We start from the raw sequence: 24,599 nt of genomic DNA on the forward strand, positions 1-24,599 counted from the left end.
TCTGTGTTATATATATTTCTTTGTTTTTAATGAGTTGGTTTTTAAAATGTATTCAGTAATATATGTAGAAAATTAGAAAGTCCTTATTAATGTCAATAGAATTATAATTAGTGTTCAGTTCTGGGAAGCAAAGAGCTGAAATGTCACATCCAGTTCTGTTCAAATGCTGCTTAAACCTTAATAGTAAAAGATCAGTTACACCTATCTGAACTTTATCCTTTTGGCTTTCAAACTGTTCCCTTGTTTGCTTAAGGTTTTTAATTTTACAAAAACAGATTTATGATTTAACCAGATTGCTAACTATAAGTTAATTTAAGTGAAAGAACTGGGAAAGGTGACTGAGAAAGGTGACAAGGAAGATAATTATAGAGATCAGTTCTCTTAATTCCTTCTGTGTGGGTTTTCACGCGCCCAGCGGGTCTCCCATGAGTGTAGAAGAACAGACACGAACACGTGGTTTCCTCGGGATGGGAGCCCCGAACAAAGCCGAAGCATCCCTTTTATTGTGTTACCAGAAGGCGGGTTTATATGCACCTGGTGACCACCTTACACCAATCACATTTGTTATAACAGCATATTAGCATATTGCACGTGCTGCGGGTCTCCCATGAGTGTAGAAGAACAGACACGAACACGTGGTTTCCTCGGGATGGGAGCCCCGAACAAAGCCGAAGCATCCCTTTTATTGTGTTACCAGAAGGCGGGTTTATATGCACCTTGTGACCACCTTACACCAATCACATTTGTTATAACACAGCATATTAGCATATTGCACGTGCTACAGCTTTGTTTTGCTCACACCCTATACAGCTGTTACACCCGGCACCAACAACGCACCAAACACCTTCCTTTGCACCGTACGGCACTTCTTGGTATTCTCCCGAACTTTTTGACTTCCGACTTCCTTATACCTTGGTCTACTGCAGCTGATGACTCAGCCTAGCAGGCCACATAATCCAATAACTCCAACACCTCTGTTTTAATCTGAGGTTGATAATTGTCCTCAGTTGCCAGCTCTTGATGTCAAATTAGTTCTCGCTTTCTCCTTAAATTATTGCTCTTCTGTGATTACAATTAACACAATTATGGTCACTCCCAGTATTGTCTTTGTTTAACTTTTCCCTATAACTGAGATTATTCTATAAAAGCTGAAATTAGAGTCCAAGCTGTTAAAAAAATATAATGAAATCAATTGTTTATTTAAACTATCTGATTCCTTATGATTGCTGATTTCCTTGAATTAAAATTTGTTGTTTTACAAAGGGTTTTTTTAAATATAAGAAATCTCTTTGACACAAATTACATTTGAAGAGTTAGCCATAAGTAAGATCTGATTTAGTAGTATTATAATTGCAATGTTTGTTGATGCTTTTTTCCCCTTTGCTTCTCTCTCCACATGTATTTTGACACAGTAAAATGGGGAAGTTTACGCATTGGAAGGCAGTAAGACATGATAGAAGCTGAAATAAGTTTATTGAACAAAGCAAAAGAGTAACTTTAACGGCAAAGCATAATTTTTATGGACAAGGCAACATACGAAATTTCAACATATAGAATAGAGTAGAGTAAAGTAGAGTAGAGTAGAGTAGAGTAGAATAGAATAGAATAGAATAGAATAGAATAGAATAGAATAGAATAGAATTAGAAACAGAATACTTTATTGGCCAAGTGTAATTGGACACACAAGGAATTTGTTTACGGTACATAAGCTTGATATAGGACAGTGATGGCGAACCTTTTAGAGACTGAGTGCCCAAACTGCAACCCAAAATCCACTTATGTATTGTCGGGTGCCGGCTGGGCATGGCCCATTGGGTGGGCATGCCCATTGGTTAGGTGTGGCCCATTGGGTGGGCGTAGCTGCGGTGGTAATGGCAGACTGGGTGGGACCAAAAAGTTCAATCAATCAATTCCAACTTTGTGAGATCTTTTTTTTTCCCGCAAGAAGTTGAAATTGATTGATTGAGCCTTTTTTTTTTTTTTTTTTTTGCACACAGCGGTGGAAGCCTAAAGCGAAAACGTTGTATAAAACCTAGCTGAAGGTCTAGGACTGGGGTGACGGCGCACATGCCCACAGAGAGGTCTCTGCATGCCACCTCTGGCACCCGTGCCATAGGTTGGCCACCATGGATATTATAGGAGATGACCAGACTGAGCCCAAGAGAGGGGTCAAAGGGTCATCAGTCTCTGTGCACCCACAAAAAATCTAATTCCAGCCACTTTGAATTCCTTTAACTCTATCTACCACCAATTTGCTTTGACTGTTAGTAGCTTAGTAGAGAACTTTAGCTTGCAATAAATCTTTATACTCATTTGAACTGCCTGAATCTCCTGTTTTCCAAGATGCTTGACCCTCTCAGTGTACATATAAACAACAAGATAATATAATCAGTGTATATACAAACATACAAACAACATGTACATACAAATAACAAGTGTACATGCAAACAAGATAATATAATCATAAGATACCAATAGGAGAAAGTAGTAGAAAAGATGAGAAGGATAATAATAATACAGCCATACTATATGGGTAAATATGGTGTTCAGCAGAGAGATGGTATGAGGGAAAAAAACTCTCTTTGTGTGTAGTTGTTTTGGCATGCCCTATAGAGGCGCCCTGATGGGAGGAGTTGAAACAGTTTGAGTTCAGAATGTGAGAGGTCTGTAGATATTTTCTCAGTCATCTTTCTGACCCATGCAGCATACAAAGTCCTCAATGGAAGGCAGGCTGGTTCCAATTGTTTTTTCTGCAGTTCTAACTATCTATTGAAGTCTGTACTTGTCCTGTTTGGTTGCTGTACCAAACCAGACAGTTATAGAAGTACAAATGACAGACCCAATAATTCCTTTTTATAACTGTATCAACAGCTACTGGGACAGTCTAAACTTTCTGAGTTGATGGAGGAAGAACATTCTTTGTTGTGCGTTTTTAATTATGGTTCTAATATTACTGTAGGTGCCATTTCAAATCCTGGGACATTATAGAACCCAGAAACCTGAAGGTTTCTACTGTTGATGATACAGTATTATCTAATATTGTAAGAGGTGGCAGAATAGGAGAGCTCCTCCTAAAATGGATTTTCATCTCTACAGTTTTAAATGTGTTCAGCTCCAGAGTATTCCGGCTGCACCACAGGGTCAGTTGTTCAACTTCCCATCTGTATGCAGACTCATCACTGTCTCAAATGAGACCAATGACCGTTGTACCATTTGCAAACTTCAGTATTTTAACTGATGGATGCTCTGAGATGCACTCATTTGATAGAAAAGAGTAGTGGAGAAAGCACATAGCCTTGGAGGACACCTGTGCTAATTGAACAGATATTCAATATGATTTTACCCAGTGCTTATCTGGAAAAAAAAGGTGCCGTAACTCACACATGTCATACAACCTGTCTTGCCTACCCTACAAGGTTCCATCCCAAAAAGGTGCCGGAACTCCGTTCTGGGCGTTCTATGACAAAAAAAGCCCTGATTTTACCTAGCTTTGTTAATCGGGATTTTGATAATTCTGATAATGGGTCAAAACGTTCTTATGTTGAAATGGCAGAATTAAAGGTCGGGCTTTATCTGGCCTTTAGAGCTGTGAAAAGTTCCATAAGAAAGCACAAGCCTGTGGATTAAACATGTGATTCAAACTGCAGAAAGTATACATGAGTATTTTTATAACTTCTATACCTAATCTACTGTAATGCTGACCTCCTCTTATATAACCAAGTAAAAATAAGAAATCTATGTATACTTGCTTCAAATTGCATTCAGGATTTTTACAATCTTACAGAAGGATCCACCTTTATTCAGCTGAATAAACGTGTTTTTGTTTTAAGAGAGATAACCTGGACTCTGTTTCTTTGTTCGCACCAAGCCACATTTGCTTGACATTTTTGGCGACTCCACTGGGACTTTGGTGCTTGGTTCTGTGAAAACTTGAGGAGAGGGTTGCACCAAGCATCTCCAGGATTTCCTAGGGGTGCCTCCCTTCTCGACTTTTTATCAGACTCCAAAGGCGACCAGGAGTTGCAGGCTTACATTGTTCTTCCACTCTTCCATTCCTTTCTGCTCTGGAGGGCTGAAGACAAAGTAAGGCAATTGCTTAGTTTTCCAAATTCTGTAGAGTGTGAATGGGGATATGGAAATGAATGTGTGTCTCCCTTGAATTTATTTCCCACTGTTGACCAAAGCTGAGACAAACGGTTGGATTGAGCCACCATAAGACTGAGACTGGAGGTGTTTAAAATGCGGGGGGGGGGGAATCCTGTACTCTTGTGCTTCAACAGGTTGCGAGTGGTTGTTTTATTGTATGTGTGCTCCCTTATAAAATTTTCTGCTGTTGACCAGGTAGGTGTGAAATTCACTAGGTGTGAAATTAATCTCAGCTGCCCATAGTCTCCTGTTAGATGTTCTCACCATTGACCAAGAGTGTTTATATTGCAAGGTGTGTGTGTGTTGGTGAATCTCATGTGGCCCAACAGGCTGTGAAAGGTGTATGATTTGCATAGGCAAATGGACTCAGCCCAGAGTAAACTTAGATTTAGAATGAATCAGGCTAAGACATGTGCCCTTAGCCCTCTTGAGTGTGCTATAAGGAACTTTGATAAATGAAAAACCTGAAGAGATATGAAAGTTAACATTTTGGTAAATTACAATGTTCTTTGGCATCAGGACATGCCTGAAATTTGCCTCCTGGGAGGGATCTATAGATTTGGGTGTTTTTGAAGTAATGAGAGATTATGCCCAAAGAGTATGGATGATGATCAACAAAGTTATTGTGCATTGTTCTGGAGCTTCCATCAGAATAAGAAAATGCTGAAGGACTCTGGGTTGTGGTGCCCCCTTGCACCCACTAGACAGCCCACCACTACAACTCCCTCAGCCCCTCCACGCTATAAGGAACTCTTACGCTCTCATGGAACATGTTTCTATAAGTGGTGGGGGGCCCCAAAAGGTTCTTTTTTTACCCCTTTTTCAATTTCTGATCTCCATGCCTGGAAGGAACAGCCTGGCTCTTATATAGAAGCCCTGCATAAATACACTGACTTAGTTTTATCTATCATCTGTACTCATAGCCCTAACTGGACTGATCTGCAGGCCATGCTGGACATTTTTCTTATGACCAAAGAAAGGTGACTAGTAGTTGCAGCTGCCAAAAAGCTTGCTGAGGAGAAAAAAATATCTTTTCATGGAGACAGATCCTAGATTAAAGTTCAGACCTTAGCTGGCCTTTAGGGCTATGGAAAGTTTCAATCTTACTGGAGGACCGGCCTTTCTTCAGCGGAATAAATGTGCTTTTGTTTTATGATAGATAACCTGGACTCCAAGTCACACCTGATCTCTGCCTGACATTTTCACCTGCCGAGCTGAAGTCTACAAAAAGGACTCTTGCATAGGTCATTGTGGATTCATGATGTTGCAAGATGTAGTATAGTGCCATATTAACAGCATCATTTGCTGATCTATTTGCAAACTGCAAGGGATCTAGCAGTGGATCCATGATGATTTTCAGGTGGGCCAGCACTACCTTTCAAAGGTTTTTATAACTATAGATGACAGAGCAACCAGTCTGTAGTCATTTAGGTCCTTGATGGAGTGTTTCTTGGGCACCAGGATGATAGAAGAGGTATTCCTTGAGTTACAATAGTTGACTTAACAACTGTTCAAAATTATGCTCCACCCCAAGTACTTACAACCCAGTCCCAAAGTTATATATGTTGCAGCACCACAGCCATCATTTGCCCTTATGACTGACCACAGAGATGCTGCAACATGTCCCCTGCCTATTTCCCCCCTCCAGCCTGCCTCGCTGAGTCTCCAAGGCACCAGGCCTGCTTTGCTAGCCTCCGGGAATCCACTTGCTCTCCACCCTGTTTCTAATCACTCACTTACCTTTCAAAGATCTCCAGAGTTCCAGAACAGGCTGACCCACATGGCAGAAAAGCAGCAGTCTTTCACTCAGATGCTGGCGAAGCTGTAAGAATGTGAGATCTAAGGAAAACAGCTTTGCCAGCATCTGAGTAAAAGACTGCTGCTTTTCTGTCATGAGGCCAGCATCCCCGCAGGCCAAATTTGGCCCCAGACTGGGTGCCGCCACAGCAGCCTCCTGCTTGCTGCTGGGTGGCTGGTTTGAATGAGCAGCTTCAGGGATTGGGGTATGAAGGCAGCCAATCAATGCGGAGCTTGCAGTTGAGCCTGATGAGACAAAGGAAACAAACATCAGGCCTCAATGAGCTCTAAGAGTGCTAACAACCAGATGACTGCAAAGAATATAAATCCTTCTATTCTCCACCATTCATATAGAACTGAAGAAGCTTCTTGGATGAGAAGCAAAAAATCTTCAAGCAGAAACAAAGAAAGTTCAGCTGCCTTTTAAAAAAGCACCTTTGGGACAACCATGACCTGGATGATTGAAAATCTTCATAGATATTGGTGAGTTCATCCAAGTCTACTGAGGAATTGAATACAGAATTGAATAGAAAACATAAATACAATAGAATATTGCATTTCTTCAGCTATTGTCAAAGACAATAACAAACAACAGCAAAGTTTTCCTGGATTGTGACAGCTAATGTTCTTTCTTCAGGAATCAGATCGAACCTAAAACAGCCTTGGGAAGGATTTGAAAGTTACGTATATAGAATACTACTAAAAGTTATATTTAAGAACATTTATTGTTTATTTGTCTTACCTATAAGCTATCAAAAGCTTTATGAGACAGTACCAGCTCTTACATCAGACTTTCCATACCACAGAAGGATGACTCTCAAATTTAAAAAAGGACAATACTTTTGAGCTAGCCTTCCTCAGAAGATGAGAAAAAAGATCTGAAAAATACTGGTACTGTAGCTAAAGCGGCGATTCTCAACCTATGGGTCGCAACCCCATTTGGGGTCGATCGACCATTTTTCGGGGGTCGCCAAAGAAGGCGATCCGCCATTTTCTCCCCTCGGGGGGGGCGCGCATGCGCGCCGCGCATGTGGACGTGCCGCGCATGCGGCCGCGCATGTGGGCGTGCCGCGCATGCGTGCCACACATGTGGTCAGGGCCGCACATGCACACCGCACACGGGGCGGGGCCGCACATGCATACTGTACACGGGGCGGGGCCGTGCATACGCGCCGTACATGGGGATGGGCCGTGCATGCGCGCCGCACATGGGGACGGGGCGCGCATGCGTGCCGCACATGGGGTGGGCCACGTATGCGTGCCGCGTATGCGTGGCCCCACCCCCATGCGTGCGGCGCCACGCATGCGCAGAATGTTTGTGTGACGGGGGTCGCTGTCACACAAACGTTGAGAACCACTGAGCTAGAGGGAATTGGGGAAGGAAATGGAAGCTCAGAGACTTTCTTTAAAATCTGCTATCTTACTAAGTCATGTTATGTGTAAGAACAGGAAAACATAGAGGAAAGTGAGGCATATTATTCTTAATAGCCCCCTTCCAGTGTGTTAATTATGGTGGCACAATGGTGGTGCAGTGGTTAGAATGGTGGAGCTGTGATGGTGCAGTGATTAGAATGCAGGCTAACTCTGCCTACTATCAGGAGTTCAATCCTGACCAGTTCAAGGTTGACTCAACTTTCCAGTCTTCCAAGGTTGCTAAAATGAGGACCCAAATTGTTGGAGGCAATATGACATTGTAAACCACTCGGAGAATGCTGTAAATTGCTGTGGAACAGTATATAAGTCTAAGTGCTATTGCTAATTATACAATTTTCTAATTATTCCTATGGTTTTATGAGTTCCACTTTTAATCAAGCAGCCTCCCTTTTCTCTCTTCTTTGTGCACACACTCAAGTTCCTCCCACTTAATTTGATGAAATATTCACAGATGACAATGACTGGGCATCTTGGACAAGCTAATTTTGAATAGCTGAGTTAAAAAAAGTTTTTATGATGGGAGAACAACTAGACACCATTCAATGGGACTCCTTTCCCTTTTTTCCCTAAGGCCCTAAGGCAGAGGTGTCAAATTTGCAACATCATGTGATGTGTCACAATGTATCGTAACTTTTTTTCCATTGCCGGCAAGGGGGTGGGCAGTTTCGGCATGACGCATCTGGCCCGCGGGCTGGCAGTTTGACACCCCTGCCCTAAGATAATAAAGCAGCTAGACTCTCTCAATGACTAATGAACACAGTGTTCTGCTAATTGCAAAGCTATATTGAAAAAGAAAATCTTTTGCTCTCATTATTGCATTTGTGCTCATAGCTCCTTTTGCCCTTCTGAGATTTGTTTTCTACAGTTTCTTTTCTGGTTCCCAAAGTTTGATATGCCAACTATCTGATAAGATGTTGATGTGATTCTCTCACTTGCTGATAATGCTTCTTGAGCTCTTTTTCAGATGGTGGCTCTAACTTACTAGTGGCCTTTTTTTTTAAAAAAAAAATCTCCCACTGTGTAGCATTATATTTACTTCTACAGTAAATATTTTGTTATATTGAATTTACTTAAAGAAGTACAAAAAAAATCACATAGCAGAATTTTTACAGAACTGATGAATTTTCTTCTAGTATATAATAGTTACAGAAAAGCATGCTAATGGTTAATCCTTCTGCTTAGAAGGCATGCCTCTGCTTGTCTTGGTGTCACAAAAAATGGCAGGTTTAGATTAGCAAACTGCATTATTTTTCTTTTCCTCCTACACCAACATTCCATGCTTTACTTTTTCTATTTAAATCTTTTATTAATATAGCTGCAGTTTAAACATTGAAATCATGTTATCAGGTATTCAGATGCTAAATACATTAACTTTTTATTGTGAGAAAGTCTAATACATTTTAATTGAAAAATATAATAGTAATTAAAATTCCTAGACTAAAAACAGAGAGACTATGAATTATATAGTCTTCCCTTAGGCACAGAAGCTGTGTAGATGACTTCCAGTAGATGGCTCTCCCTCAGCCTAACCACCCTACAAAGTTTTTGCAAGAACATAGGCAGGAAGGAACATTATATTCACTTCCTTGAGTTATACAAAAGAAAGACGAATAGATACAACCTAGCAAATAAAATATGCAAATATGCACACAATTAAGCCTGTCAGTATCTTGATCTCAATACCTCCTTGCCATACTCTTGCTTCCTTTTCAGGGCAAGAATCAGCCTGCCTTTACCCCCAAGGTCAAGCCCTAATTATAGATTTAATTACTGTAAATCAATTAAACCCGTGGTGGTGAACCTATGGCATGAGAGAGAGAGCATGAGCCCTTCCTGTGGGCACGTGCACCATCGCCCCAGTCCTAGGCCTTCAGCTGGGTTTTATAAAACCTTTTCGCTTTAGGCCTCCACCTCCGTGTGCAAAAAAAAAAAAAAAAAAAAGTCCAATCAATCAGTCAATTTCAACTTCTCACGGAAAAAAATCTCACAAAGTTGGAATTGATTGAACTTTTTAGTCCCACTCAGTCTGCTGTTACCACTGAAGCCACGCCCACCCAATGAGCCACACCCTCCCAATGGACCACGCCCACCCAGCACCCGACGGTTTTGGGTTGCAGTTTGGGCACTCGGTCTCTGAAAGGTTCGCCATCGCTGGATTAAGCTGTAGATTTTCAGTATTATTTTAGAAATGTACTTGCAAAAACCACGGAAACTCCAGCCTCAAACCCATCACTGACAGCAGACTATCAAGAGTACAAGATTTCCCATTATAGTGTTTGATCGTTAGAATTATTTATGTTTATTAGATTCGATTCCCAAGGACTCCGTCTATGCATCTATTCCAAAATCCACCCCCGAGTCACTTCTTTTTATCTTAATGTATTCGGTTCAGCCTTTTGCTTTAATTTCCCAAGGACGTTCTCTCGCAGCTGAGTAATGCACACGGACACCAGACTCTACATAAGAGCCGTGTTAAATTATAGCGACAAAAAATTAGGAGTCTGGTAATATTTTTTTCAACTGACAAATGTTATTAAAAGGCACAAACGCCTTCGAATTATCTGTCACAGAGAGCCAGAAAGATTTGTAAAATGACGCCACCGCGCCGAGTTTTCCTTCCACTTTTCTTTTTTCCGGCTTACGTGTCACATGATGGCCATATCCCAGAATCCATCAGTCAAGATGGTAGCCTCCTGGAGCTAAAGACGCACATGTTTGTACGGGTATACGACTGAATAAATACTTGTTTTTTTGTTTTGTTTTTTGCAAGATCTCTTGCTTAGTTTACTGTCATCGTCTCCTAAAGTAGCTTTTTTTTTTTAAATTTTCGAATACATGAAGACCAAATCGTCAGCTCATAAGGCTGAGAACACGCATCGGGTGAGACACGAGTGCCAGTTCAATTTAATATTTGATTTTACCGCAAAGGATAATTAATACATGCATTGCTGTTAATTTAATCCTGGATACGTCATTGATTTTAATAGAACTTAGATCTGAAATTGTAACATCTATTTTCATATTAGTATTAGGAAATTAAAAGATATTTTCACTAGTGCTAAAGACTAATTAGATCTTCAGTTTGCGAATGAAAATTATTCTAGTTGTCTATCCAATAACATGTACATTATAATAATATTTAGTGTAAGAGAGGAATCATCTACAAGTAAGTGAACTGAGCAAATTCGTCCAGACAGAACAATTTACAGTACTAGATCGGGAAGGCTCCTGTTTGGGGATTGGAGCAAGTTTTTCAGCCAACCTTGTCATTATCTTTGGCTTATAGTATTCTATTACTATTATTATCAGGAATGTGGAACAAGTGGTTAAGTGCAAAAAAGGACTAATTCACATGCATATATGTGTCAGTATCAGAAGATTATAACGTATGTATAGGGCATGTGTTTTCATAAGCACCATGCCATTATAAGACAAATATTTTAAAGATGTAGTGGCATCAAATTTGATCCAAATGACAAAGTATTCTTTTACAGTGTGATTTCATGAATGTTACTGATATTCAGCCAGAGTATCTTCTGTGTTTTTTTTTTGTAGTTTCTCACTTTTTCAGAACGTTTAAGCAATGTAAACATTGACATTATACACCGCATTGATAGAACAGGAAGCTATGCTGAGGTAAGACCAACAGTCTTAAAGTCATATTGTCTTTGTGAGAATATTGCCATATATCATATTCTTTAGTGATAGGAACAGTTATCTGTCTTATTATTTGGTTTACTTGCTGATATCATTGTCCTCCCTCTCTCCGTCCCTCCCAGTGTGGTAACAAGATTACTGTCCCTTTGTGGTACATTCTTATATTATTCCCATGATGCAATTAGTTGCCTTGTTTGCCACTGTTGATGGAAAGTTTGAGGTATACATTAAAGCAGGGCTTTTCAACCTTTTCACCCTTTGTACCACTTTTAGGATATGGCAACATCCGAGTACCACCAGTCGCCTAGCAAGATGTCAAAAACTTGATGGCCAAAAAAAAGGGGGGGAGTGATACAGTACAAGTAGTCCTCGATTTACAACAGTTTGCTTAGTGACTGTTCGAAGTTACGGAAAAAAGTGTCCCCAAGCCACAGTTGAGCAAGAAAGTGCCTAATGGCGCTCTTCCTCCTGTCCAAGATTTTCATTGTTGTGAGCATTTCTATTGAGGATTGGCAGCGGGGGTGGGGTGGGGGTGTTTGGTTTTTATTCCCCCCGTCTATTGGGTGGTTGCAGCAGGTTTTGGTCACTTCACATGACCCTGGGACACTGTGACCGTCATAAATATGAATCAGTTGCCAAGCATCTGAATGTAAATCACAGGACCCTGGAGATGCTGCAACATTCCAGCTGATTGGCGCTTCTTCTGGGCCTAGTAGAAGCACCAGTATCAGCGCTGAGCTCCAGCTGGAGCCTGGAGCTGATCCTGGCACTTCCACTGAGCCCTGACAGCCCTGCAGCTCCAGCCATCTCTCACTCGGACTTGTGTGGTGCTACCAGCGGTTCAGCTCATTCCCCTCCCCCGCTACCACTTTTCTAGGATGGTCGCGTACCACCTGCCAGGTGCTAATGTACCACAGGTGGTACCCGTACCACTGGTTGAAAAGCCCTGCATTAAAGAAGTTCTGTAGCTCCACTGTACAGATGGTGAACTATGGCAGAAAGACATCTCAAATTACAAATATGTGGTTGTGTGTAAATAAATAAATAAATCCTTTTGATGATTGAGTGAACAGTTAATGCACCACAAATACCCTTTTATTTGGACACATGTACATCAACTTCCATGGTGAAATTATGGCAGCGTGGAAGAATTGTTGTCATAGTTATCTACCTTGAACTGAGAAAATGTATTGAATGGATTCTCACTATTTACTCTTAAATGCTATGATAAACAGTATTGTTTTCAATTTAACAGTAATTATAATATAGATGCAGAATCTATTTTAGGCTTATCTACAATATGTCAAAGTCAGCTTTTGAATATGATTGTTTAGTTATAAAAAGAACAAAACAAATTTTTAAAAAATCAAGGAAAATTTATATACATATCCCATTAACGTATATAATGCTGACGTGGTTAGGACTTCATGTAGTGTAACGAAAGATCTGCCTGTGAGAACATTTCTATTAATTTTAGTAACAGTGTACATTAACTGTAGAAAGTCTCTTACTAATGTTCCTATTTTTCTCTATTCCTTTCTTCTCTTGTCTTTCTTTTTTGGTAGTAAAACAGTGAAAACAAGTTATAGAAGAAAAATTATTATTTTACTATAACACAAATTGGCAGTTGGCTTCCAACTGTCAAATTATTACTATTGTATTATAAAATATTGCCATAGTGGTTGATTTATTAGGATTTTCAGTTCTTTTTGAAATTGTCTGGAAATCATTTCAAATTATATATGCAATAGAATAACTACTGGGATATTTCAGGTTTTTTTGTCATATATCACAAAAGATTGATCTACGATAGAAAAGATTGGGTGCCTTATTCTTTGGAAAATTATATGGATGTTCACTGATTAATGTATATATTTGATTTTGGTAGGAGGTTGAGACCTATTTTCATGAAGGACTTGAGAAATGGAGAGAGCTGAATCTGACACGGCATTTTGGTATACTCTCCCCCCCCCAAATATTTTGTATTGCATTTCACTCAGAAATTCAAGTACTTACAATAAGAAATTCAGAATTACATAGTTCCTTTGTCCCTTTGTTTCTGCTATTTCCAGTTTCTAAACTAAGTCTTCAGCTTTTGGTTAGCATCAAGTAAAAAATAGTTGTTTTCTGTGCCTTCCTCCTCCTTCTATAAAAACAGAGTTGTTCTGCTAAGACAGCCAGAAATTTTCTCAAAGGATGATGTTTGGCTACATTTGTTTCCCAACAAGTGTCAAGTAATTTGTTGACATCAGATGTCATTTCCTACTTCATATCTCTTAAAATACCTGCAGTTTAATTTTAGAAGTTATTATCTACATCTCCCCTTATATTGGTTGGACAGTAATATACCAAAAGCATTGTACTTTGTTGGTTCCCTCACTTAATTTAACCCTAGAACTTGCTACCATACAACATTGCTTAATTCATCCATTTAGATTTTTGAGCAAGAGTGGATATTTTTAAAAAGCAATGCAACTTCTTCCTTTCTACTGCTTTTGTTCCTATTGAAGTCATTGCATTCAAATCTTGCATTCTGGTCATGGGATTCATTTCATCAGGTTGTATTAAATAAATCATATTTTCCTGTATGTGTGAAAGATCATATTTGTTTATGCTAAATAATAGTGTAGAGATAATGAACTCCATTAATTTTGTGAGTCACTCATTTGTCATTGAGTTGTTTAACAGGCCCCAACTTTTTCCGTTTCTTTAGTGCGTGTCAATCTGAGTTCCTGTTTTTAATCTAATCCAATCTAATCCTAATCCTAAATATATATATATATATATATATATATATATATATATATATATATATATATATATATATATATATATATATTTAAAAGAGAGAGAGAGAGAGAAAGACCACCAAGCCCTATGGCATGCTACAAAACAGGGACTGAGAGGTGGTCCTCTCACTCCCTATCCAAACCGACTGGGACCAACCTTGGAGAAAGGTGAACCAGGTCAGTCTCATATCCAGACCTGAAATCTGATTGAAAAGAGTCCAGATAACCCTAACCCATTTCTTCTGGAATTCTCTGGTGTTGCAATGCCACCACCTTCTCTGAAAAGGGGATGTGGAAGACTGGACAAAAATTGTACAGAATGGTAGAGTCTAGCAATAGCTTCTTGAGGAGGGGGCACACCAGCTTCTGTTTAAAAGGAGCCAGGAATACTCCTTCCAACAAGGATGAATCACAGTGGCCTGGAACCATCCATTTGACACCTCTTTGGTGGCCTTAATCAGCCAGGAGCGGCATAGATCTAATGTACAGGGGGTGGCATTCACATTCTATGTACCTGATGGTCAGTTACAGTCTTTCTACAACAGTTATGATACCTTGATACTTAGTGTATCATAATATATCAGAGATATGGTCCCTCTGATTATAATGGCATGAACCCATTTCTCTGCTGCCACCAAAAAAGTGTACTTTAGCTTTTTGGCAGAGTACATCTATCTCATCCCTATTTCATTCTCATAACATTCTCAAATTTTACCTGGTGTTGTCTTTTCTAAAATAAGTTTTTATTTCCTTATATATGGAGGAGCTACTTTCTAGTGTTAGTATTGGAAGTTTTCTAGCTTTAAATTCATTGAATTTACTTTTTTCAGATTTAAAAACATTATATTAGCATGAGTCGATAATTGAGTTCATATAGCTTTTGATGTGTACGGTAAATGAATCATTCAGGATGGACCTTAAAAATGTGCTGCTGTGTGATTCATTTACTGATGTAATATTTTTAGGGCTGAGAAAAGTCTTGCAAATAATCTATTTCGTTATCCTGATTCCATGTGTATATGTTATAATTACCTATTTTTAATTTTTAAAATTGGAAGATTTCTGATATGTTCTCTATCAGAGTAGGATGAATGAAGAAGAGGTTATGTTGTTAATTCTTTTTTTTATTATTAATTTTTTTTTAAATTTTACAATAAAAACCCCTTCCCCAATCCCTCCCAACCCACCCCAAAACCCTCCCCCGTTCTTCCCAGAGCTGAATACAGGCTTAACTAGATCTTAAAAGAAAAAAAAGTTTTAAACCCAAATAAACCTTAAGCAAATATAATTACACTCAATAAACAAATTGTAAAATACTTTAACTCCATTATATATAAAAAAACAAAAAGGAAAAACAAAAGAGAAAATAAAAAAGAAATAAAAAAAAATAAAAAATTAAAGAAGAATAACAATTACACTTCTAAATAATATCTTAAACTTATATAAATTATTCAAAAGCTAGATAATATTTTCTTATATCATATTTATATTGTATAAAATTTATCCATCTTTTCCACACCGAAAGATACTTCTCTTGCGATTGATCTTTCAAGAAAGCCGAAATTTTTGCCATTTCCGCTAAGTAGGAAACTTTAAAAAACCATTCTTGCAAAGTAGGCAAAAATTCCTTCTTCCAATATTGCCCTATTAACAACCTGGCCGCAGTAATTAAATTTAACATTAAAATAATCTCTTTATCATCACAATCAGAAACAATACCCAACAAAAACAATTGTGGAGTAAATTTTATCCTTCTTTTAAAAATTCTTTGAATATTCCACCATATCTTAATCCAAAAAGCTTTAATATTTTTACATGACCACCAAATATGATAATAAGTAGCATCCGAGCAACCACATCTCCAACATTTAGGCTGCAGGTTTGGATAAATACGAGACATTTTTTGTGGATCAAGGTGCCATCTATAAAACATTTTATAAAAGTTTTCCCGTAAGTTTTGGGCTTGCGTGAATTTAATATTCCTCACCCAAATAATCTCCCAAGTATCTAATAAAATTGGTTCATCAAAATTTTGTGCCCACTTAACCATACAATCTTTAACTAGCTCTGCTTCTGAGTCCAATTCCACCAAGACACCATAAATTCTTTTAATGTGGGTTCGACTTTGATCTCTAATTTGTTTTAACAAATTCTCATCCTCTCTAAGCAAGCCCACCTTATAATCTATCTTCCACCTTTCCAATAGTTGTCTATACTGAAACCATGAATAAATAATATTTTCTTGTGCTAATTCGTCCATAGATTTTAATTGCCAATTTTTACCATCCCACTTAAGTAATTGTGTATAAGAAGTAATATCCATCTTAACTCCTCTCCTTATTCCTTCTATTGCATGCCATGGAATAGCCCATAATGGTTAATTCTTGTTGACTTATCCAGATGGAAACTTTTAAAAAATAAACAAAGACTGCAATCCTATATTTATTTTATGCATGCATACATACATACATAAATTCTCAAGTATATATAATTAGAGAGCTTTAGCCTTTCACTTAGCCCTGACAAAAAAAGTACTATCCTTTGAATTACTTATAACTGTTACTAATTACTTTATTGTTTTCTCTGTTTTTCCCCCTAACATTTTTATATTTTTTTCAAAATAGTGACATTCTACAGACAGGTAGTCAACAAATGCCAGTCTTTCAACCAGTTAGTATACTATCAGAATGACATTGTAAAAAGCTTGAAAACCCACCTGCAAGTGAAAAACAGTCTTGCATTTCAACCCCTTTTGGAGTAAGTATGTCATCAGAAATACATTTTCTTCACAGACACAAGATAAGAATGTGGGTATTTTTATCTGTAAACAAAAAGTATGATTCTGTGGTACCACTGTGTTTCCCTGAAAATATGACCTGATCTAATTTTTTTTTTTGCCTCCAAAAGAGGCACCAGGTCTTATTTTTGGGGGGTGTCTTTTCCATTCACCTCTGGCACTGACAGCCTTGCCCAGCCAGCCCATTTCTTCTACAGCTGAAGGAGCAGCTTCATTTTGCAGTAGAGAATGGAGCTCTGGCCTACATTTTGCAAAGGCCTTTCCAGAAGGCCACTGCAACTGAGAAGCAAGGTATGGATTCATAGCTCGGTTCTCAGCTGTACAGGCCTTGCAGAAAGGCCTCTGACTGTGAAATGCAGGACTGCGAAATGCGGGCCCGGGAACACTGCAGAAGAAGTGGGCTGGCGAGGAGAGGCATGGCTGCAAGATAAGTGGGTATAGAGCTCTTGGGGCAGCTCCACTCCCCCACCCCCGCCCTAGCTTGATTTTTAGGTGTGTGCCTCGCCCCAAAACTAGGGCTTATTTTTGGGGTAGGGCTTATAGGCCCACCTCCAAAAATCAAGCTAGGGCTTATTTTCAGGGTTAGGTCTTTCGGGGAAACACGGTACGTGTCTTTAATTTTTTTAATCTTAATGATTGTTTCTGTTGCTTTATTTACAACATATTGACTGGGTTGACATGATGCATTAACTTAGAATATGATCTCTTTACTTTTGGTTTAGAGTATGAGGTAAAATCAATTGCAGTGCAATGTGTGAAGCCAATCTGCATGAATCACATAATTCATATAGGTCATACATCACATTTTAACGTAGAGTAGTCCTCTCCAGTCTGATGTTTTCCAACTGTATTGGATATCAGCAGATATATTCTTTATGGATGTTTATGACCAAATAATGATGGAAATTGGTCCAACAGACCAAGAGGGCAACAGATTGAAAAAAGTATTATACTGCAGATTAAATACTTCATACATATGGATGATATAATAAGATGACTATTTAATAGTGGAGCAATAATACTAATTATATCTGCTTCTCAAAACTGTTGTAGTTGATATTACCTGGAGCTGAGGAATGTTTCAGATATAAAAATACATTATATAAATACATTGCACTCTGAGCACGCTATAGGCCAGCAAGATTTTTCAAAGCTATTTGTAACTATTGTTGAATGTGTATGTTTGTTACAGGCTGTGTTCACACATTGAGCTATGCCATAATGTTATTTGTTTCATTCTGATTTAGTGCCCCATGCAACTTACTATAATTGAAAACCATAGTTTTTAGTCGAACATATTGTGTGAGCCTATCCAATTAAGGGGTACACAGTTAAACAAAGTAGTTTAATACAATATGCAAATCAAGTCATAATTCTGCTATATGTTTTTCAATCTAGTTTGGTGGTACAGCTGGCCCGTGATCTTCAGACAGATTTTTATCCACATTTTCAAGATTTTTTTCTCTGCATTACAAGTCTGTTAGATACTCAGGACACAGAGTTGTTAGAATGGGCTTTTACATCACTTTCCTACCTTTACAAATATTTATGGAGACTGATGGTGAAGGACATGACCAACATTTATGGGTAAGCATTTTGATCAAAAATATTATAGAGGATTTTAGTATACAAGTTTTATTAACTCCCATCATTTGAGTGCTAATCCTTAATTCATTTTACTGATCATGCAAAATATATGCTATAAACTTAACCCTGGAAATACCAATAGTGATATATATATATATATATATATATATATATATATATATATATATATATATATTAGTCTATTCTACGCTTAAGATGTACCCTAATAATTATTGTAACATTAATTTAATGAACTAGAACTCTAACTTCATGACTCAAATGTTCTAAAAGAAAATCTCAACTATAACATATATCAGGATCTATCACTAACCTCAAGCATGTGCCTAATTCTTATGATATTAATTTTAATCAAAGTCCTTAGTGTGCTAGAACCTTTCACCATATCCAAAAGCAAATACTTGTCTTAAAAATAACTTGGTAAGAATATCTGTGCAATAACATTGATTAAACATACATATCTCCTTCATGTTGTAGAACTCAAGATCATACACTAATGCTTGCTCCTCCTCTTTTCTCCATAACAATAACCCTGGGAGATGCATTGTGCTGAGAAAGTGTCCAGCCCAAAGACATTTAGCCAGTTCTTCTGCCTATGGGAGAATACATAGTCTCTTTTCCAGTCCAGTCCCCTAACTGCTATACCAAAGTACCTTTCCATAAATCTAAATAAATATAAATCAGTGATTGGTACAAGCCATAACAACTCTCCTAATACTTATTAATTTTATACAGAATCCACAATGGACAGAACCCTATCCCAAGAGGAAAATCCTGTCACATAAATCATATGTGTTGTGTTGTAAACTACTAGGGAAACTTTCAAATGAAAACCTTTAATACCTAATTTAGAAATATTTACATGTTCAGAATTATGATTTCAGATAAGCACAGAATGTGGTTCTGGTAAGGAATTTGGTGTCCATCGAAGATAATGGAAATATGTCTGTAGTCTTAGTACAATTATGTGCTGATAGCAAAATTTAACTATTCCTGACATGAAAATCCAATACTTCAGTATGACTGTTTCAACCATTTTAGACTTAAAGAACCTTTAGACATTTATTTAGTGATCAGTTGCTCCATTTGCCTTTCATACCTGTATTAGTTTAATATTTTCTGTGTGTATGATGATATTAAGCTGCAAAAATGTCCAGTATAATGAAAATAATTCTTGTTCTGTTACATTCCGGTGTGTGTGTGTGTGTGTGTGTGTGTGTGTGTGTGTGTGTGTGTATGAAGGAGTTGATGGGATTATATAAACAGAAATGTATTTTTCTTTAATCTTCTGACCACACCACTCCTGTGCTTTCATGGAACTACTTAGGAACAATCCTTGCAGTTTGTATTAGTCTGCAAAATATTGCTGGAAAAATCAGTTGACCTGGCTAGTTTTCATTCTTTTTTTGGTACATGAAAATATTGTGTTTACAGATTGTACAGTACCCTTCTGGCTCATCGCAAACAGCACATCAGAAACTTTGCAGCAGAAAGCTTCACTTTCCTGATGAGGAAGGTAGGTGTTTGATGGACAGTGGGAGCAGTACTGGAAAGAATGAATGGGAAAGGGATAGTTTTCCTTGAGACAAGTTGGTCATTGTCTTTAAATCAATGGAAACAGTTCCCAGACATGCCTTTGGGACTGATGGCTATTTTTGTTTCATGAAGAACATGTTTCATGAGCATATGCTATGAATGATAATCTCTTTCTTCTTAATAATACATGTTAGAAAATATAATTTCAAATCCTGTTTTGGTCAAGTATTCATTAGATAACTATGTAGTAATATCAGTTCTCATGGTATAATATGCAAGTCACAGTGTTATAAGAGTAGCTGTTCTCTCCCAATATACATATATATTACATAATACTTGCAACTGCCCAAGCATTAATATATCCAGTTTACACATTAGAGAACTGGGAGAGGAAGATCTATATCGGAAGATCTATATCGGAGCCAGGTATGTTCATGCCTGCAGTTTGATATGAACCAAGGATTTCTAACTCTTGAATTAAGCTACCGCATGAGCTCCAAATTTTTCAGTTATCTACTATGAACTATTTAATGGGAAGTGTGAGAAATTACAAGCATTGCTGTGTGTTAATTCAAGATCCTTGTCTCAGTTTAGTCATCCCACATAACTAATTTTGTTTCAGTTTGTGATGTGCAAGTTTGGCTTGCACTTATACATCTGTCCTTGATAGCAAGAAGTAGGTATGATTGTTATCATTATAGTGATTGCAACTATAGTGCTCTTCAGGCAATGAATCACTGTAATACACAACAACAGAAACAGATGGGGAAGAGGGCAGGAAGGAAAACATAACATTTTTATGGTGTTGAATGTTTTTCCTGAAGAATACAGATGGAAAATTAGAAAAGCTAATGACCATATAATCACTGTGCAAGTTTTTCTATGGTTTTTTATACTATAAATAGCACACTAATTTAATTCTTGCCAAGATACTATTAAGCCTAAGAATATTTTCAGCTGGTAACATTCATAAGGACCTTCTAATTTTCTACATATATCACTGAATAAACTAACTTAATAAAAACAAGAAATATATAACACAGAAGGCTGTACCTTTTACTGGGTAATCATACAACAACAATAATAATAGTATACACAATATATGACGAAAAAAAGAGTGTGACATCAGATTGTTATGGCAGGATTCTGAGGAAGCAATTAGGCAATCAAGAATCCAGAAACTTGTGATATGTCAGTTTTTATGGCTATAAAGCTAGGAAGCTATAACAGAATTTCAGTGACATATACAGCTTTGTATCAGATACAAGGTTTATTTATACAATAAGTGTTCAAATTTCTATGCCTCCTTGTTTTCTAACACAATGTGTAAAGAGCCAGAAGTAATTATTTTGTGTACAGGAGATAAGTTTTTTTTGTCCTTGTTCTACTAACGGCCTATTACTACTATTATGTTCATATTTTTTCCTATAAGCGATTGTGGATTCTTTTTCTACTCAAATGTTTAATTATTTGATAAAGTGCTGTTAATATGATTTGAGTTAACAAGCCAAATCAACAGACTTTCCCACTAGCATATTTCTGCAACATGATTATCATGAGTGCTTAGAACAAGGGTAGCTTTATTTAAAATCTTGCTGAGCAGCTGGTCACTTACCTTTTTTTCTCTTCCCATCAGGGACCACATTGCAAGGAAAACATGCGAATTATTTGCTCAGTTTGATCTACTTGATAGGCTTTTGAAATCCCAAATTTATCTGAATTCCGGAGAGAAAGAATGATACCTAATCAAACAACTAATGAAATATTTTTCATTATGAAATGAAAACATTTTATGGGAAATAAAATATTTATTATATTAAAATGTTGATGACATAAACCGACTCATGGTAGTTTAAATAAAATTAAATAACAGTAAATAAAATTAAATCATAGTAAAATTCAATTAAATATAAAATTAATAAAATAGCAAGCAATAATATTAATAGGACAGTAAAATGATAGTAAAAATAAACATACTGTCAGGCAGCCAGTTATAATTTGAGGTCTTTCCATAATAATACTAATAGGCTATTGTTCACCCACCTACTTTTTCCAATTAAGTTTATGTAAATTGGAATAGCAATACAGTATTGAGAGTTTCAAATGGAGAAGTAAGAGGATCACTGGGAATTAATTGAATTTTTAATGTAATAGTGGAACACTATAGTTTCATTCTTCAATTTTGTCTCACAGATTTCTGATAAAAATGCCCTTTTAAACCTTATGTTCCTTGATCTGGGAGAGCATCCAGAGAAAGTGGAAGGTGTGGGACAATTAATTTTTGAGATGTGCAAAGGGGTTAGAAACATGTTCCATTCCTGTGCAGAAAAGGTAAATAATTCTTGGTGCATGAAACAAATATAACATAATTTATAGAGGATCTATAATCATGATCACATCGTGCCTGGCTATATAAGCTGAGGGCATATACTGGTCCAGTATTTGATTTTTAAAATATAAATGATATAAACGGTTAGATGGCCTAGACCAGAGGTCCCCAGCCCCCAGTCCATGGACCAGCACCAGGCCGCAGCTTGCCAGAAACCAGGCCACGCAAACAAGCGAAGCCCCATCCATGGGATGCAGGCAGCACACGAAACCATGCCCTCTCTGGTCCTCAGAAAAACCTCTTCCCACAGAACCACTCCCTCGTGCCTAAAAGGTTGGGGGCCTCTGGCCTAGACATTGGTATTTGAACATAGATCTTTTTAATATTTATATTTTATTGTGTTTTACTAATCTAGGTGAAACGTTAATATATAGCGCTACTGCATGTATGATATACCATATGCTAAATAATATATAGAGTGATTTGCTATATTTAGGTTGGTTTAGATTCGGATCCTTTACAGTTTAATCGCTAAGAATGTTTTTGCTTACTACTTGGACAATGGGTAGACACTTTCAATGCCAATGATGGAATTCAATTTTGGAAAGACTTAAAAATACATATTTTAGTAAAACATGTATCCATCAGAAGTTAACATATCTGATTTATATTTTTAAAGGACAAAATCATATTACCATAAGAGGTCCTTGATGCTCTTTGAGCTTAATTATTAGTGTAACCAATGTAACACTAGTGCACTAATGATATGATCAAGTTTGGGTAATGAAATGTCTGCAAGAAAACAACCAAGTTCAGAGAGAACCAAGGACCCCTCATTTCAACCCTGAGCTACAAATATTCTCCTTTATTGTTGTCACATGACCATAATCTGGTCATATGATAACATATTTCAGCAGTGTTTTTAGGTGAGTGTGGTAGATTGCTCATCTCTCCCAATTCTAAAGGAAACTTTTTAGACATTTGATCCAATATTTAATTGTTATCCTTTGATTAGTTGAAATATTGAATTGGACAGTATTAGAAATCATGACTATGGAAGGAAAAATTATATCTCTAACTTTTTGATTTCTGATTGCTGTATTCTGTAATGATCAATTCACATAGAATAACAAATTACTGTAGAAGTTATTGACAATAACTGTTTAAAAGCTTTATTTAGAAAATAGCCCTCATATATCTGGGATTCTTTCTGCAGGCCATACTGTTAATTTTGAAGAAGATGGGACCAGTTACGGAAACAGAGGTTATACTCCCCTGGGTTTCCATTGGAGAAGTTTGCAAACATATGGCACAATCAGCTTCTAGATTCATCTATAGGGAACATTTTGATATCTTTTTCAAATGTTTGCAGGTGAGTTGAAGATAATTGAAATACAAAGAGAAGTCTTAACTCTCAGTTTAATATTATTGATAAGATTACATAATGAAAAACTGAGGAAAAGTATTTTATGTTGAGGTAGTGGAATACTCTATATAAGCCTTCCCAGAATGGTTGTCCTGTCTGTGGCATATGGAAGTAGTTCCAATTACTGCAGACTTATGCTTAGGGAAAACTGTTCTGAAAGTTGAACTGATGAAAAAATACAGCAGATGTACAGGGAGTCCTCAACTTACAACAATTCATTTAGTGACCATTCAAATTACAATGGCACTGAAAAAAGTGACTTATGACCCTTTTTCACACTTAAAACCATTATAGCATCCCCATGGTCATGTGATCAAAATTAAGATATTTGGAACTGATTGTGTTTATGACGGTCGCAGTGTCCCAGGGTCATGTAATCACCTTTTGCAACCTTGAGACAAAGTCAGTGGGGAAGCCAGATTCATTTAACAACCGCTACTAACTTAATAACTGCAGTGATTCATTTAATAACTGTAGCAAGAAAGGTCGTAAAATGGGGCAAAACTCACTTAACAAATGTTTCACTTAGCGACATAAATTTTGAGCTCAATTGTGGTTGTAAGTCAAGGACTATCTGTAGTCACAAATAACCATGTTGATATATACTGTTTACAAACTCATCTAAAAGTTGTGTGAGAATAATGTTTTGTCCAAGATTGCTTTCACATCAGCCTGATTTAGGTGTTGTAAAGTGCTGTGGGAGTAGCAGGGAAGAATCCGTCCTATCTATAAATGTTGCTTTGATGACATCCATGATGAGCCAGACTCCATAAGTACATTGTCATTAACCTTTTTGAGTGACACATATTACAGCTTCTGTATGAGTTGAAATCTTTATAGTTTAGCTTTGGGGGGGTCATGCGGAAGAGCCCTAGAGGTAAATAAAATTATTGTACTACAGAGACTGGTTTTTTAATGGTATCATATGTGTGGAAATGAATGGCTGCCCACTGCTATAGTTATCTCTGAAATAAGGAAGAAGACAAAACCAGAAAAGGTATAAGCACTAAATATCATTGATCTTAATGAACCTTCTGTCTTATTTTTATTAATCTAAACTTTGAATATATTTTTGTCAAAAAA

General features: G+C 37.3%; 1 protein-coding gene across 1 annotated transcript in view; it reads left to right on the plus strand.

Annotated features, from left to right (window-relative positions):
• Positions 1-10,032: 10,032 nt before the first annotated feature.
• UTP20 (UTP20 small subunit processome component) overlaps positions 10,033-24,599 on the plus strand; it is an 87,909-nt gene continuing 73,342 nt past the window's right edge. Inside the window, exons 1-8 of the mRNA XM_039354101.1 lie at positions 10,033-10,257; positions 10,933-11,013; positions 12,923-12,989; positions 16,448-16,580; positions 18,019-18,207; positions 19,660-19,741; positions 21,955-22,092; positions 23,307-23,462. Of these exons, the coding sequence (XP_039210035.1) occupies positions 10,213-10,257; positions 10,933-11,013; positions 12,923-12,989; positions 16,448-16,580; positions 18,019-18,207; positions 19,660-19,741; positions 21,955-22,092; positions 23,307-23,462 (891 nt within the window). The 5' untranslated portion in view covers positions 10,033-10,212. The remainder of the gene's footprint in view (positions 10,258-10,932; positions 11,014-12,922; positions 12,990-16,447; positions 16,581-18,018; positions 18,208-19,659; positions 19,742-21,954; positions 22,093-23,306; positions 23,463-24,599) is intronic.

This window comes from Crotalus tigris, unplaced genomic scaffold (assembly GCF_016545835.1).
Source record: "Crotalus tigris isolate CLP2741 ecotype Arizona unplaced genomic scaffold, ASM1654583v1 scf7180000018548.2558034, whole genome shotgun sequence".
NCBI classification, from domain to species: domain Eukaryota; kingdom Metazoa; phylum Chordata; class Lepidosauria; order Squamata; family Viperidae; genus Crotalus; species Crotalus tigris.